Below are 15887 nucleotides of genomic sequence, written 5' to 3'. Positions count from 1 at the left end.
CTCTGGTTGACTCCCAAAATGGCCACAACAGCTAGGACTGGGCCAGGCCGAAGCCAGGAGCCAGGAGCTTCTTCCAGCTCTCCCATGTGCGTGCAGGGGTCCAAGTACTTGGGCCACCTTCTGCTGCTTTCCCAGGCCACTAGTTGGGAGCTAGATTGGAAGTGGAGCAGGTGAGACTTGGAACTAGTGCCCATATGAGATGCCAACACTGCAGGTGGAGGCTTAACCTTCTATGCCACAATGCTGGCTCCAGATTATTTTTTTGAACATGATTTCCAGGACATATCAACATATCAACATGATCTTATGATTAACTAACAGAAATCTAACAAAAGTAAAATGCTCTCTTTATTTTCTAGGTGGGTCAATATAGTAATCACATTTACTCTAGCACTAAGATAAAGGAGGCTTTTTTTTTTTAAGGAACATTTTATATTACACATTCTAATCTAAATTCAGGTGAATTCATTTTACTCTTCTTATACCTGGTATACCAGTAAAATTTAAATAATCATGTTTTGGCTTACATTTTAGAATTCAGATAGCTTAAGTCACGTACAATTTCTACTTACAAGATAAATTTGATATATTTTAAACATAATAATTTTATATAGTTTACTAAAATATGATGAGCTTCAATACACTGTTGTACAAAATCATGAAGTCACCATGCGACTGGTCTAAGACAAGCAAATATGATCACTCAAGGTTTGTCTTCCTTCAACCTAGAAATATACCAAATATCCTCTTACTATTTTTTATTAGCAAACTGAGATACAACTTAGACATCATAAAATTCATCCTTTTAAAGTGAACACCTCGCTGGTTTTTAGTAAATTCACACTTATACAAGTATAGCCACTAATTTATAAATATTTTCAGGGGCCAGCATTGTAGCACAGCAGGTAAAGCCACCACGTGCAATACTGGTATCCCATATGGACACTCATTAGTGTTCTGGCTGCTCCACTTCCACTCCAGCTCCCAGCTAATGCGCCTGGGAAAGCAGCAGAAGATGGCCCAAGTGGCTGAGCCCCTGCCATCCCCCTGGGAGACCTAGATGAAGCTCCTAGCTCCTGGCTTCAGTCTGGCTCAGCCCTTGTCATTGTGGAAACTTGCCCAGTAAACTAGCATATGAAAATTAAACTCATTCCACTCCCTACACCTCTTGTAACTCTTTCAAATAAATTTTTAAAAAAATTTTTTGGAGGGGCCAGTGCTGTGGCGCAGCGGGTTAACACCCTGGCCTGAAGTGCTGGCATCCCATGTGGGTGCCGGGTCTAGTCCCAGCTGCTCCTCTTCCGATCCAGCTCTCTGCTATGGCCTGGGATAGCAATAGAAGATGGCCCAAGTCCTTGGGCCCCTGCACCCACGTGCCAAGACCTGGAAGAAGCTCCTAGCTCCTGACTGCAGATCGGCTCAGCTCCAGCCATTGCGGCTATCTGGGGAGTGAACCAGCAGATGGAAGACCCCTTTTTCTCTCTCTCTGCTTCTGCCTCTCTGTAACTGCCTTTCAAGTAAATAAATAAATCTTTTAAAAAAATCCATTCATGTTATGGCATATATCAATATTCAGTTCTTTTCATGGCTGAATGACATGCCATTGTATGAATATGCCACATTTTATCTACCCAGTGATCCAAGTAATGAACATTTGTGTTATTTCTACTCTTTGGCTATTATGCATAATGGTGCTATGAACATTCATGTGCAAGTTTTTGCACAGATTTTTAAAAAATATTTATTTATTTATTTGAGAGAGAGAGTTACAGACCGGGGTGGGGGGAGGAAGAGAGAGAGAAAGAGAGAGGTCTTCCATCCGCTAGTTCACTCCGCAACGGCTGCAATGGCTGGAGCTGCACCAATCCAAAGCCAGGAGCTAGGTGCTTCCTCCTGGTATCCCACGTGGGTGCAGGCGCCCAAGGACCTGGGCCATCTTCCACTGCCTTCCCGGGCCACAGCAGAGAGCTGGACTGGAAGAGGAGCAACCGGGACTAGAACATAGGTGGATGATTAACCAAGTGAGCCATGCCACCGGTCTGATCTACCACTCTTAACAGACCAGTTAGGCCACATTCAATCTTGGACTGTGAAAATACAAACTAAGAACTGAAATAAGCATTCTTCATCAGGCCTGCCTTGTAGTGCAGTGGGTTAAGCCAATTATAACTCCAGCAACCCATGTGAGAATGCTGATTCTAGTTCCGGCTGCTCTGTTTCTGATCCAGCTTCCTATTAATTTTCCTGGGAAAGCAGCAGATGATGGCCCCAGTACTTGGGCCCCTGCCAACCATGTATGAGACCCTAGATCCTGGACCAGCCATGGCCATTGCAACCATTTGGAAAATAAACTATCACATGGAAGATTCTCTCATCTCTCTCTCTCTCTCTCTCTCTCTGTCATACGGCCTTTCAAATAAAAACTGAATAAATCTTGAAAAAAAATCACAATCTTGACCAACACATGAAAGTAAAGATAGAGAGAGAGCTAGAAGATGGCAGAATAGAGAGGGAGCTCACAGACAGTCCAGGAAGATAGTTTAGTAAAAGTGGAGATACTGTAGTCTCAGGGAAGAGTTAGGGAAAAAACTGCAGAGGAAACTCTTCCGGAATTAGAGGGACATGGTGGACCTACGTGGAGGGCACTGGTGCCAACAGCTCTGGACCCCGGCTGCCAAGTATATGCACCAGCGCTGGAAAGGGAGGTGAGGCGAAACCACTGTAGCCCGAGACACTGGCAGAAAAGTGGCAAGAAGAGCCTAGAGGGAACAAGGCTTGATGCCCCATGGGGGAAGTACACCAGCCTAACTAGAAGAGAGAGAGAAAAAAAGGGGGGGGACCAGTATGGACATGATTCTCTCTCTCCACTCACCTTACAAAGGCAAACAAGACAATAGAGCAGGCGCCATTTTGGACATAAGTAACAGCTGTGCCAACTCAGGGCTGCACCTGCCCTCAGCCAAGCAGAAAAACCTGACTCTGGTGGGGAGAAATAACAGGAGACTAAGACCTAGTAAATGTGTGGAGCTTATGAACTGGGGATGTGAAAAAAAAAAAAAAAAGCCTTAGGGTGTGTGGGAAAACTCACGGTGTGGCTGAGATGTGAGTAGTCTCAGTGGGAGACACCACAAATTCAGGTGGCCTTGGCTACCCGGTGAGAGACATTGCAGGGGAATCTGAGCTTACACTGAGGACAGAACAGATCCTTTGTGTGGTCCTTGGGACAGAGCAGACAAATATTATACCCACTGGGACTAGCGCTCAGGCACTGATTGCCATCAAGGAGAAAAGCTCAGCTGAATGGAATTACTTCCCTTCGGAATTAAAAGAGAGAGAGAGAGAGAGAGAGAGAGAGAGAGATATTACACCAAACCTGGTATATCACGTCTGGCATACGCTTAACCCTGACATATTGAAAAGAGCTCCCTGGCCACACCCACCAAAAGCCTCTAGAGATTCACCAAAACCAGAAAGTCCACTTAATCTATAGTCATAGTATAACGAGAAAAGCCGCCACAGTGGAAAGAAGAAGAAGAAGAAACCAAAGAATCTCTCCATAATGCCAAACAACAAACGCAGAAACGGAGGAAACAAGAACAAGGAAGACATCATGACGCTCCCAAATGAACATGACACTCCAATACAAGATTATGAAGATGATGAGATAGAAGAAATGCAAGATACAGATTTCAAAAAAATTTATGATAAGAACGTTTAGAAGTTATCAAAAAAAATGCATGGACTACAGAAATACATACAGGATAGCGCAGAAAATCTCTCATGAAAATGAAATCTTAATTAAGGAGGAATCAAAATGAAATGAGGAATTTAGTAGAACATGAAATGGAGATATTGAAGAGAAACCAAAATGAAATGAAGAATTCAATAGAACAAATGAAAAACACATTTGAGAGCCTTAAAAACAGAATTAGTGAGGCAGAAGAGAGAACATTGGACTTAGAAGACAGAGCACAGGAAAGTATACCGACAAACCAAAGAAAAGAAGAGGAAATTAGAACTCTAAAAAATATAGTTGGGAATCTACAGGATACTATTAAAAAAAAACAACATTTGGGTTCTAGGAGTTCCTGAAGGTATGGAGAGGGAGAAAGGATTAGAAGGCCTTTTTAGTGAGATACTAGCAGAAAACTTTCTGGGTTTGGAGAAGGACAGAGACATCCAAGTACAGGAAGCTCATAGAACCCCTAATAAACGTGACCAAAAGAGATCCTCACCAAGACATGTTGTAATCAAACTCACCACAGTGAAACATAAAGAAAAGATTCTAAAATGTGCAAGAGAGAAATGTCAGATTACTCTCAGAGGATCTCTAATCAGACTCACAGCAGACTTCTCATCAGAAACCCTACAGGCCAGGAGGGAATGCCAAGATATAGCCCAAGTACTAAGAGAAAAAAACTGCCAGCCCAGAATATTATATCCTGCAAAGCTCTCATTTGTGAATGAAGGTGAAATAAAGACCTTTCATAGCAAACAGAAATTGAAATAATTTGTTACCACTCACCCAGCCCGGCAAAAGATGATGAAAGATGTGTTACACACAGAAACACAGAAACACAGCCATCCATACGAAAGAAGGTAAAGGAAGAAAACTGCCAAGATCACAGGAAGCTCAAATTAAGTATTACAAATATCTAGAAAAATGGCAGGGCAAAGTCACTACTTATCAATAGCCACATTGAATGTAAATGGCCTCAACTCTCAAGTTAAAAGACACAAACTGGCTGAATGGATTAAAAAACAAAACCCATCTATTTGCTGCCTACAAAAAACACATCTTTCCAACAAAGATGCATGCAGGCTGAAAGTGAAAGGTTGGAAAAAGATATTCCGTGCCAACAGAAACCAAAAAAGGGCTGGTGTAGCCATCTTAATATCAGACAAAATACACTTTAACACAAAAACTGTTAAGAGAGACAAAGAGGGGCACTATATAATGATTGAGGGATCAATTCAACAGGAAGATGTAACTATTATAAATGTATATGCACCTAATTACAGGGCACTGGTTTATTTAAAAGATATGTAAAGGGAGACTTAGAATCCAATACAATAATACTGGGGGACTTCAATACTCCACTTTCAGGAATAGACAGATCAACCAGACAGACCAACAAGGAAACAGCAGATTTAATGACACTATAGACTAAGTGGATCTAAAAGATATCTACAGAACTTTTCACCCTATACTTAAAGAATACACATTCTTCTCAGCAGTACATGGAACCTACTCAAGGGTTGACCACATACGAGGCCATAAAGCAAGTCTCAGCAAATTTAAAAGAATTGAAATCCTATCATGCATCTTCTCAGACCACGATGGAATGAAGCTGGAAATTAGCAACTCAGGAATCCTTAGAGCATATGCAAACACATGGAGATTGAACATTCTCCTGAATGAATACTGGGTCATAGAAGAAATCAACAACTTTCTGGAAGTAAATGAGAATAACAGCACAACATATCAAAACTTATGAGATACAGCAAAAGCAGTGTTAAGAGGAAAGTTTATAGCAATAGGTGTATACATCAAGAAATTGGAAAGGCATAAAATAAATGAGCTATCAATGCATCTCAAGGATCCAGAAAAACTGCAGCAAACCAGACCCAATACTAGCAGAAGAAGAGAAATAATTAAAATTAGATTAGAAATCAACAGAACTGAATCCAAAAAAAAATTTACAAAAGATCAACAAAATGAAGAGCTGGTTTTTTGAAAAAATAAACAAAATTGACACACCACTGGCCCAACTAACTAAAAAAAGAGAAGACCCAAATCAATAAAATCAGAGATGAAAAAGGAAACATAACTACAGACACCACAGGAAAAAAAAAAAGAATCATCAGAAATTACTACAAGGACTTGTATGCCAGCAAACAGGGAAATCTATCAGAAATGGATAGATTCCTGGACACAAACAACCTACCTAAATAAAACCATGAAGACATAGAAAACCTAAACAGACCCATAACTGAGACAGAAATTGAAACAGTAATAAAGGCCCTCCCAACAAAGAAAAGCCCAGGAACAGATGGATTCACTGCTGAATTCTACCAGACATTTAAAGAAGAACTAACTCCAATTCTTCTCAAACTATTCAGAACAATCAAAAAAGAGGGAATCCTTCCAAATTCTTTCTATTAAGCCAGCATTACCTTAACTCCTAAACCTGAAAAAGATGCAGCAGAGAAAGAGAATTACAGAGCAATTTCCTGATCAACACAGATGCAAAAATCCTCAATAAAATCCTGGCCAATAGAATGCAACAACACATCAGAAAGATCATCCACCCAGAGCAAGTGGAATTTACCCCTGGTATGCAGGGATGGTTCAATGTTCGCAAAACAATCAGTGTGATACACCACATTAAAGACTGCAGAAAAAAAACCATATGACTATCTCAATAGATGGAGAGAAAGCAGTTGATAAAATACAACACCCTTTCATGATGAAAACCCTAAGCAAACTGGGTACAGAGGAACATTCCTCAATACAATCAAAGCAATTTATGAAAAACCCACGGACAGCATCCTATTGAATGGGGAAAAGTTGGAAGCATTTGCACTGAGATCTGGCACCAGACAGGGATGCCCACTCTCACCACTGTTATTCAATAATAGTACTGGAAATTTTAGTCAGAGCCATTAGGCAAGAAAAATAAATTAAAGGGATACAAATTGGGAAGGAAGAAGTCAAATTATCCCTCTTTGCAGACAATATGATTCTTTATTTAGGGGATCCAAAGAACTCTACTAATAGACTATTGGAACTCATAGAAGAGTTTGGCAAAGTAGCAGGATATAAAATCAATGCACAAAAATCAACAGCTTTGTATACACAGACAATCCAAAGGCTGAGAAAGAACTTCTAAGATCAATCCCATTCACAATAGCCACAAAAATCATCAAATACTTTAGAATAAACTTAACCAAGTGCGTCAAAGATCTCTACGATGAGAATTACAAAATCTTAAAGAAAGAAATAGAAGAGGATACCAAAAAATGGAAAAATCTTCCATGCTCATGGATTGGAAGAATCAATATCATCAAAATGTCCATTCTCCCAAAAGCAATTGATAGATTCAATGCGATACCAATCAAGATACCAAAGACATTCTTCTCAGATCTGGAAAAAATGACTCTGAAATTCATATGGAGGCACAGCAGACCTCGAATTGCTAAAGCAATCTTGTACAACAAAAACAAAGCCAGAGGCATCACAATACCAGATTTCAGGACATACTAGAGGGCAGTTGTTATCAAAACAGCATGGTACTGGTACAGAAACAGATGGGTAGACCAATGGAACAGAATAGAAACACCAGAAATCAATCCAAACATCTACAGCCAACTTATATTTGATCAAGGATCCAAAGCCAATCTCTGAAGCAAGGACAGTCTATTCAACAAATGGTGCAGGGAAAACTGGATTTCCACATGCAGAAGGATGAAGCAAGACCCCTACCTTTCACCTTACACAAAAATTCACTCAACATGGATGAAAGATCTAAATCTATGACTCAACACCATCAAATTATAAGAGAATAATGGAGAAACCCTGCAATATATAGGCACAGGCAAAAACTTCTTGGAAAAGACAGCGGAGGCCCAGGCAGTCAAAGCCAAAATTAACATTTGGGATTGCATCAAATTGACAAGTTTCTGTACTGCAAACGAAACAGTCAGGAGACTGAAGAGACAACCGACAGAATGGGAGAAAATATTTGCAAACTATGCAACAGATAAAGGGTTAATAACCAGAATCTACAAAGAGATCAAGAAACTCCACAACAACAAAACAAACAACCCACTTAAGAGATGGGCCAAGGACCTCAATAGACATTTGTCAAAAGAATAAATCCAAATGCCCAAAAGGCACAGGAAAAAAATGTTCAGGATCACTAGATATCAGGGAAATGCAAATCAAAACCACAATGAGGTTTCACCTCACCCCGGTTAGAATGGCTCACATACAGAAATCTACCAACAACAGATGCTGGTGAGGATGTGGGGAAAAAGGGACACTACCCCACTGTTGGTGGGAATGCAAACTGGTCAAGCCACTATGGAAGTCAGTCTGGAGATTCCTCAGAAACCTGAATATAACCTAACCATTCAACCCAGCCATTCCACTCCTTGGAATTTACCCAAAGGAAATTAAATTGGCAAATAAAAGAGCTGTCTGCACCTCAATGTTTATTGCAGCTCAATTCACAATAACTAAGACATGGAATCAACCTAAATGCCCATCAACAGAAGACTAGATAAAGAAATTATGGGATATGTACTCTATAGAATATTATACAGCAGTAAAAAAAATGAAATCCAGTCATTTGCAACAAAATTGAAAAATGCAGAAAACATCATGTTGAGTGAAATAAGCCAGTTCCAAAGGGACAAATATCATATGTTCTCCCTGATCAATGACAACTAACTGAGCACCTAAAAGGAAACCTGAAGACGTGAAGGGGACACTATGAGAAACAATGACTTGATCAGCCCTTGTCCTGACTGTTGAGGAACAACTTACTACTTTATAATTTTTAGCATTTTTTTGTTCTACTTAATACCATTGGTTGAACTCTTTAATTAACACACAATTATTCTTAGGTGTTTAAATTCAACTGAAAAGTGATCCCCATTAGATATAAGAGTGGGAATAAAAGAGAGAGGAGATGTACAGTTCAGCACATGCTCACTCGGACTTACCCCTAATGGTAGAGTTAGAAACGTGCCAGGGGATTCCAATTCAATCCCATCAAAGTGGCATGTACCAATGCCATCTCACTAGTCAAAGTGATCAGTTTCAGTTAATAATTGATCATGATAGGATTAAGTATCAAAGGGATCACATAAATAAGACTAGTGTCTGCTAATACTGACTGACAGAATTAAAAAGGAGAGAACAATCCAACACGGGAAGCAGGATACACAGCAGACTCATAGAATGGCAGATGTCCTAAACAGCACTCTGGCCTCAGAATCAGCCCTTAAGGCATTTGGATCTGGCTAAAAAGCCCATGAGAGTATTTTAGGCATGGAAAGCCAAGACACTGAGGCAAAAAAAAAAAAAAAAAAAAAAAAAAAAAAAACAAAAAACAAAAAACAAAAAACAAAACAAAACCAAACCAAACCCTAAATGAAAGATCCCTGTGAGTGAGATCCCAGCAGAAAGAACGGGTCATCAAAGAAGGAGGTACCTTTCTCTGAAGGGAGGAGAGAACTTCCACTCTGACTATGGCCTTGTCTAAATAAGATCGGAGTTGGCAAACTCAAAAGGCTTCCATAGCCTTGGCAGCTCATGAGAAGAGCCTCGGGTGATTACTGACATCATAAATAAGAATGTCAATTTGTTAAATCAACAACAGGAGTCACTGTGCACTTACTCCCCATGTAGGATCTCTGTCCTTAATGTGTTGTACTATGTGAATTAATGGTATAACTAGTACTCAAACACTACTTTATACTTTGTGCTTCTGTGTGGGTGTAAACTGTTGAAATCTTTTCTTAGTATATACTAAATTGATCTTCTGTATATAAAGATAATGGAAAATGAATCTTGATGTGAATGAGATGGGTGAGCAAGTGAGAGATGGGATGGTTTTGGGTGGGAGGGAGGTTATGGGGGGAAAAAACCCACTATAATCCAAAAGTTGTACTTTGGAAATTTATATTAAAGTTTTTTTAAAAAAAAAAAAGAAAGTAAATAGAACAGGGAGTGCAGAGAGTTGTTAATCCAGGGAGAATGCAACATGCCAAGGTACCAAGAGAAGTCATTAATGGAGAAAAGAGGAGTGAGAACCCTACACTGACAAAGGCTGGCCACATTCTATAAGTCAATGACACTAAAAAAGAGGGAGGAACAGGGAAGTAGTCTAGTTTGTAAAATACATAAGAGATAAAATAACCAAATGAATAAGCCATGAAGCATTTGTCCAAAGAAACTCTTTTACAGACACATTACAACTACTGGTAAATTTCAAATACGAGAATAAATATTAGAAACATTGAAGAATTATTGTCAATTTTGTTAACCAGGATAATGGTAGTGTGTTCTTAGTTTTTAAAAATATATATAGTTAAATATGTATGGATGAAATACTACAATGCCTCAAATTTATGACAAAATAATTTAGCAAAAGAAAATGAAATATTAATAACTGATAAACATAGGTGTTGAATATACAGGAAGCTCATTAAATAATTTTTTCTTTACAGAAAAAATAAAATATGTTGTCACAAGAAGTGTCTGGCCACAGTTCCAACTCTTGCTCAAAAACTCTATGGATGACCAAAATGAGAGATTATTTAGGCACATTTTTAGTTCTGTTTCCTTATATTCTTCAGCCTGTTTATTTTTTCTGTATGTTAGCTGTTTACAGTTAAGTCCCTTGTTAGATGGTAAATTTGAGGACAGGTATGTTACTGACTTTTGTTATGCAGAAGAGTGCCTTATGTATAAAAGGAAATTGGCAGGATAGATAGAATTTCTTTTGAATGTAGCTTGTACCTGACATCTGTGAAGAACAGAGAGTTTCTAAACAATTGTTTTTCACCATACAAAACTAGGAACTAATAAGATATATTTGTACATAATTATAAATTCCTTAAGTTTCTTGAAAGTGAAGCATACAATAATATATTATCAACTACACCAGAGGTTTTCAAAGTGTGGTCTGGGGTCTGAGAATTAGAGACAGTTTTGAGGAATCAGGGAAGTAAAAACCATTTTGCTAGTAACATTAACATGATATTTATCTTTTTCACATTCATTCTCTCATGACTGAATAATGTAGATTTATCTGTTTTTATTTTCATTCTCTCATGACTGAATAACAGGGCTTTTTACATGATTTGTAATGATGCCATCATTCTTAAAGCTAACAGAATATGTTTGTGTATTCCTGTGTTTTAAACTTTTATTTTTCTTTCTATTTACCTACTTCTGTATCTATCTATCTCAAAGAGAAAAAGAGATCTTCCAATTTCCAACTTAGATAGCTGACTCCTCAAAACGCCTCAAAAGCCAGAAGCCTGGAACTTCATCCAGGTATTCCATGTGGGTAGCAGGATCCCAAACACTTGAACCCTAATCTGCTACTTTCCCACTAGTGAGCTGGATAGGAAGTGGAGCAGCTGAAGACTGTAATCAGCGCTCTGATATGGGACGGCGACATCAGAATGGTGGCCCTGGTTTTAATTTCTAACACAGTACTTACAAAGAGGTACAAATGACAAAAACAAAAGCTCTTTAGGGTTCTCAAATATTGTTAAAAATATAAAGGAGTTATATGACCAAAACGTAAGAAATGTCAACAAAACAAGTATCTTCCTTTCCCTCTGTCATCTTCAAGATTTAGGTACATGTTTATGTGTATGAACAAGCATGACTTTATGTTGTCATTTTATGATTATTATGTGCTTGCTGCACATTTCAGATTATAAAGGGATGTTGGCACTGGCATTGTGGTGCGGCAGGTTAAGCTACCACCTGTGACACCAGCATCCTATATTAGTGGCAATTCAAGTCTGGGGTGCTCCACTTCTGATCCAACTCCCTACTAATGCACCTGGGAAAGCAGCAAAAAATGACCCAAGTCCTTGGCCCTTGTACCCACATGGGAGACCCTGAGGAGGCCCCTGGCTCCTGGCTTCACCCTGGCCCAGCCCCCCACAGTTGCAGTCTTTTTGGGAGTGAACCAGGATATTGAAGATTGATTTATCTGTCTCTGTCTCTGTCTCTTCTCACTGTAATTCTGCCTTTCAAACAAATAAATCTTCAAACAGATGCAAGTAAAAAAAAAGTAAATCAAAGTTCCTTCCTGGGGCCAGGGTTGCAGCACAGTGGGTTAAGCCACCCCTTACAATACTGGCATCCCATATGAGTGTCAGTTCAAGTCCCGGCTGCTCCACTTTGGATCTTTCTATTCTGCCTTGGAAAGTAGAAATTGGCCCACAATGGAAGATGGCACAAGTGCTTAGGACCCTGCACCCATGTAGGAAACCTGAATGGAGTTCCGGGTTCCTAACCCAGCTCCAGCCACTATGGCCATTTGGGCAATGAACAAGTAGATGAATGATCTCTCTTTATCTTTCACTCCCTCTTAAACTCTTTCTCTTTCAAATAAATAAGTAAATTTAAAAAAAAAAAAAAACTTCAAATTATGAAATTTCTGCTTTCTTCCTAAAACACAGACTGAAGAACTTAGGAAACAGGGATAAGGCAAAAGCAATGGGAAGTGAATAAATGTATTTTTCTGAAGATGCTCTCCCAGTATAATTAGAAATTCTTTGGGGAGTATCACTTCATTTAATCATCTGCTGGTAATGAAAAACAAAAGAAACAAAGATAGAATTTGATTATGACTACCTCAGACTCTGCATTTTCAGCATGGAAAATAATGTAACAAATTTACTTAAAATTCTACTTACTTCTTTTGTTTTGATCTTTGCCTTGTCATTGGAAGGCTTTCAAGCTAAACTTTGTTTGTTTTTAAAGATTTATTTATTTATTTGAAAGTTAGAGTTACACAGAGAGAGAAAGAGAGGCAGAGAGGGAGAGAGAGACAGAGATGTCTTCCATCTGAAGAATCACTCCCCAGTTGGCTGCAAGGCCAAAGCAAGGCCGATCTGAGGCCAGGAGCCAGGAGCTTCTTCCGGGTCTCCCACATGGGTGCAGGGGCCCAAGCACTTAGGCCATCTTCCACTGCTTTCCCAGGCCATAGTAGAGAGCTGGATTGGAAGTGGAGCAGCCAGGACTCGAATCAGCACCCATATGGGATGCCAGCACTGCAGGCAGCAGCTTTACCCACTACGCCACAGCACCGGCCCCTAAACTTTGTTTTGAAGAAGGTACGCATTTGTCAATTCAGGTAACACAAACTTCTACAGGGTTTCCATTATCAAAATCACAATCCCTACTACTAAAACCCTTTAGTAGATAAGTTATTTGGCAAATGTGAAAACTGTACTAAGTTGTGTTCCAAATCATGAAGAATTTAATTTGTATACAACTGTGGGTTAGTCTATTATGAGTGGCCTTGATCATAGAAGGTGGTCACATTTTTCTGAAAACAAATATTTTAGTTATACCAATTGATAAATATCCTCTGTAAATTTAGAATCTGTTATCATACCTTACCTTATTTATAAAGGATTTGCTACAAAATTAAAATTCATAATACCTTTAAGCAAAGTAAAAACATTTCCATAATTCATTACCTTTGACAACAGCTTGTCAAATAAGCTATCCATTATCGCTACAAGCTTAGCTGATATTTCAGCTATGTGATCATGATAGTCCTGTAAATGAGAAATAATACTGATGTTAAACTCCCTAAGACACATCCAAAAAATGCTCAACAATTAAGGAATTAAATCTATGAAATGCCAATACAAAATACATGAAAAAATACCTTAGTGATATGATCAAAATGCCTAAGCATGTTACTTTGCTTAGGTGGTAGTCGAGCTTCAAAATGAGCCCGGATCACAGGAATGTAGTGCACAATTAACTGTAGGCATCTTGAAGAAAGAGCTGAAGATCCAGGGAATGGATGTATAACAGAGAAACAAGAAAAAGGGTATTAGTTGATTTTCAATTACATATCAAATTAAGTATCATTTAGTAGTGAGTAATATATCGAACATCCAATGGACTGAAGCTGTGAACATTAACAGTGTGAGGACACTAACAAGACACCTGAATCTCTTCTGACATTCAAATACCTTTCATAAAGTGTTCCTACACATTCCATCTTAGTATTTTCTAGCATAGTACAATTTCCAAATAACTCGTTAGAAATTCCTGACATTTTCCCAGTGATTAAATTTTCACTTATAATACAAAAAGAGTGAGGTAGCATGTCACTTTGTATAGGCTTTAGTTAGAGCCATGAAAACATCAGGTTTAATAAAAACATAATAACAATGACATCATTTTAACACCTCAGCATGTGAATTAAATGCAAGAAACCATACCCAAATTTTTTGTAGTTATTGTTTTTAGTCCAACAACTTGCAGTGCACCAGCTCCAAGAACTAACTGGCAACTTCTTGAATTGAAGTACTAACAAAGGAAGGAGAAAAAATACAGTAATTTATTAAAAACCATTCTTTATATGCTAGCAATGTGTTAACTATTCTAAAACTACATTCCTCTTTCCTCTCATTCAAGGACCAAATGAATTTTCTAGTAGAGGTAATTAGGATATATTTATGCAGTAATAAAATAGGAGATGGGTAGTTCAAATGATAATATTTACTGTCTGATAAGAGCAAAGTTGAGAAATTCTAAAAGATCAGTTTTAAGAAATCTTTAATTTGAATTCGCAAAACTAGTTTGGTAACACTTATTGTAAAGTTCCACTTTTGAAACAGATAACAAAAATCTTTATGAACTAAACCTCCAGTTCAAGACAGACTTGACAGAATAGAAGTTTGGAAAAATAAAGCCTTTCCTATATACTAACAGTTAAAAATATCTGTTAATATGAAATGACTGAATAAAGTTATCACTACATTTTCATTTTACGTCAAAGGCTCTGAAAGAACGATGTAAGAAAAATCTCTAACCTTAGTGAGATGAATTTTGTAAAGTTCTGTGAATTCCTTCCATGCACATTTGAAACCAGTCCAGGTTTTTTGACCTAAGTGGCCTCAGTCATGTTCAGCACCTAACGAACAAATCATCTCCTGTCTCCAATGTCATTAACAACTCTATGGGTGTAATGAGGAATCACTAAATGTGGAGTGAGAAGGAAGCAGGCAGCCTTTTTCCAGTAACATGTTGTGATTCAACCACGATCAAATGTCATGAAATCAATGTCATAAAGACAACTCGACCTTGAAGTGCTTAGAGTTGAAAGATTAGTCATAACCTAGTGAATTAATTCTTCTAACTATTTCCATAACAAGGTGAAGTCATACACACCTTCAATAAATCTGACAGACGAGTAAGCATGTCAGTAGTAACAGATGGGATGTTATCCACACACTGGCAATATTCAAGAATAATTCTTATTAACAGCAGTACAGTTCTGTAAGAAAACAAAGAGCAGATAATCAAAACAGCAAAAAAACTGATTTGGCATATAAAAAAGTATTACTTCTTGGGGGACCTAAGAAATTAGAAGCTACACTGACCTCAGCCACAGAAAGATATCAGAAAAACAAAGAACCACATTCCCAGGGGACTGACTGAGAGAAATTTTCAGTGAAGAATAGACAGAACAGAACAGAAATTCCACAGGATGGCAAAGAGAGAGGGCAGATACCAACACCATCAGCCACGGGGCCATCCGCTCCTGCGTATATATGGCTAGTTCCTGGCTGGGAGATACCATCTCACCAGGGTAAGGTGAGAGGAGGCTGCCAAGGTCCCCATCACTGGTGGCTCTGAGGAAGAACTCCAGGGTCCACAGTGACTTCAAATCTGGCTTGGGGAGCCAGCAGGGGTCTGGTGACTACTTCGCCTATGAAGGGAGGCCACGTTATCTCCCACCTCTCACCCCACCAATGCACCAATTCAATTTGCTATAATGGAGTTGCAGCTGAATTCTATCCTGAACAGCAGACAGCCCCACTGTTGAGGGAGGCCACCACAGCTAGAGATGGGGCCACATGCAGGGCAGAGAGCAGATTCCCTGCACCCTGTGACTTTCAGAGTCCTGGGAAAAAGTCTATGGAGTTGAGAGGATCACGGTTTATAGCTAGATTCCCATACACCCACCCAACCTGACTGTAGACTTGGAGATCCTTCCACACTGGGGAAGCATCTGGTGGAGGGGTCGGGGAACACACTGCAGAGTGGGCCAGTACTCTGGATGGTGTGTGCGCCTAGGTAGGTGAGATGTGCTGCTACTGTG

The 15887-nt window shown here is 39.0% G+C and overlaps 1 protein-coding gene across 8 annotated transcripts in view; it reads right to left on the bottom strand.

The window, feature by feature from the left end:
- VPS54 (VPS54 subunit of GARP complex) overlaps positions 1–15887 on the bottom strand; it is a 127270-nt gene that overhangs the window by 13560 nt on the left and 97823 nt on the right. For 6 of the 8 annotated variants that reach the window (XR_011386619.1, XM_008254347.4, XM_051838114.2 and 3 more), the window contains exons 17-20: positions 14954–15059; positions 14002–14089; positions 13437–13558; positions 13243–13323 (exon numbers count right to left, since the gene is read on the bottom strand). Coding sequence is in view for 6 of the 8 variants with exons in the window: in XM_008254347.4 (XP_008252569.1) it covers positions 13243–13323; positions 13437–13558; positions 14002–14089; positions 14954–15059 (397 nt within the window). In the remaining 2 variants the exon portion in view is untranslated. Of the gene's footprint in view, positions 1–1625; positions 1995–13242; positions 13324–13436; positions 13559–14001; positions 14090–14595; positions 14697–14953; positions 15060–15887 lie in introns of those variants that run through there. The other 2 variants (XM_051838104.2, XR_007916240.2) reach the window with 2 other exon arrangements.

The sequence above is a fragment of the Oryctolagus cuniculus genome, chromosome 2, assembly GCF_964237555.1.
Source record: "Oryctolagus cuniculus chromosome 2, mOryCun1.1, whole genome shotgun sequence".
Lineage (NCBI taxonomy): Eukaryota > Metazoa > Chordata > Mammalia > Lagomorpha > Leporidae > Oryctolagus > Oryctolagus cuniculus.
Note: the sequence above shows the minus strand (reverse complement) of the source record. Positions and strands in the feature narration are given on the sequence as shown.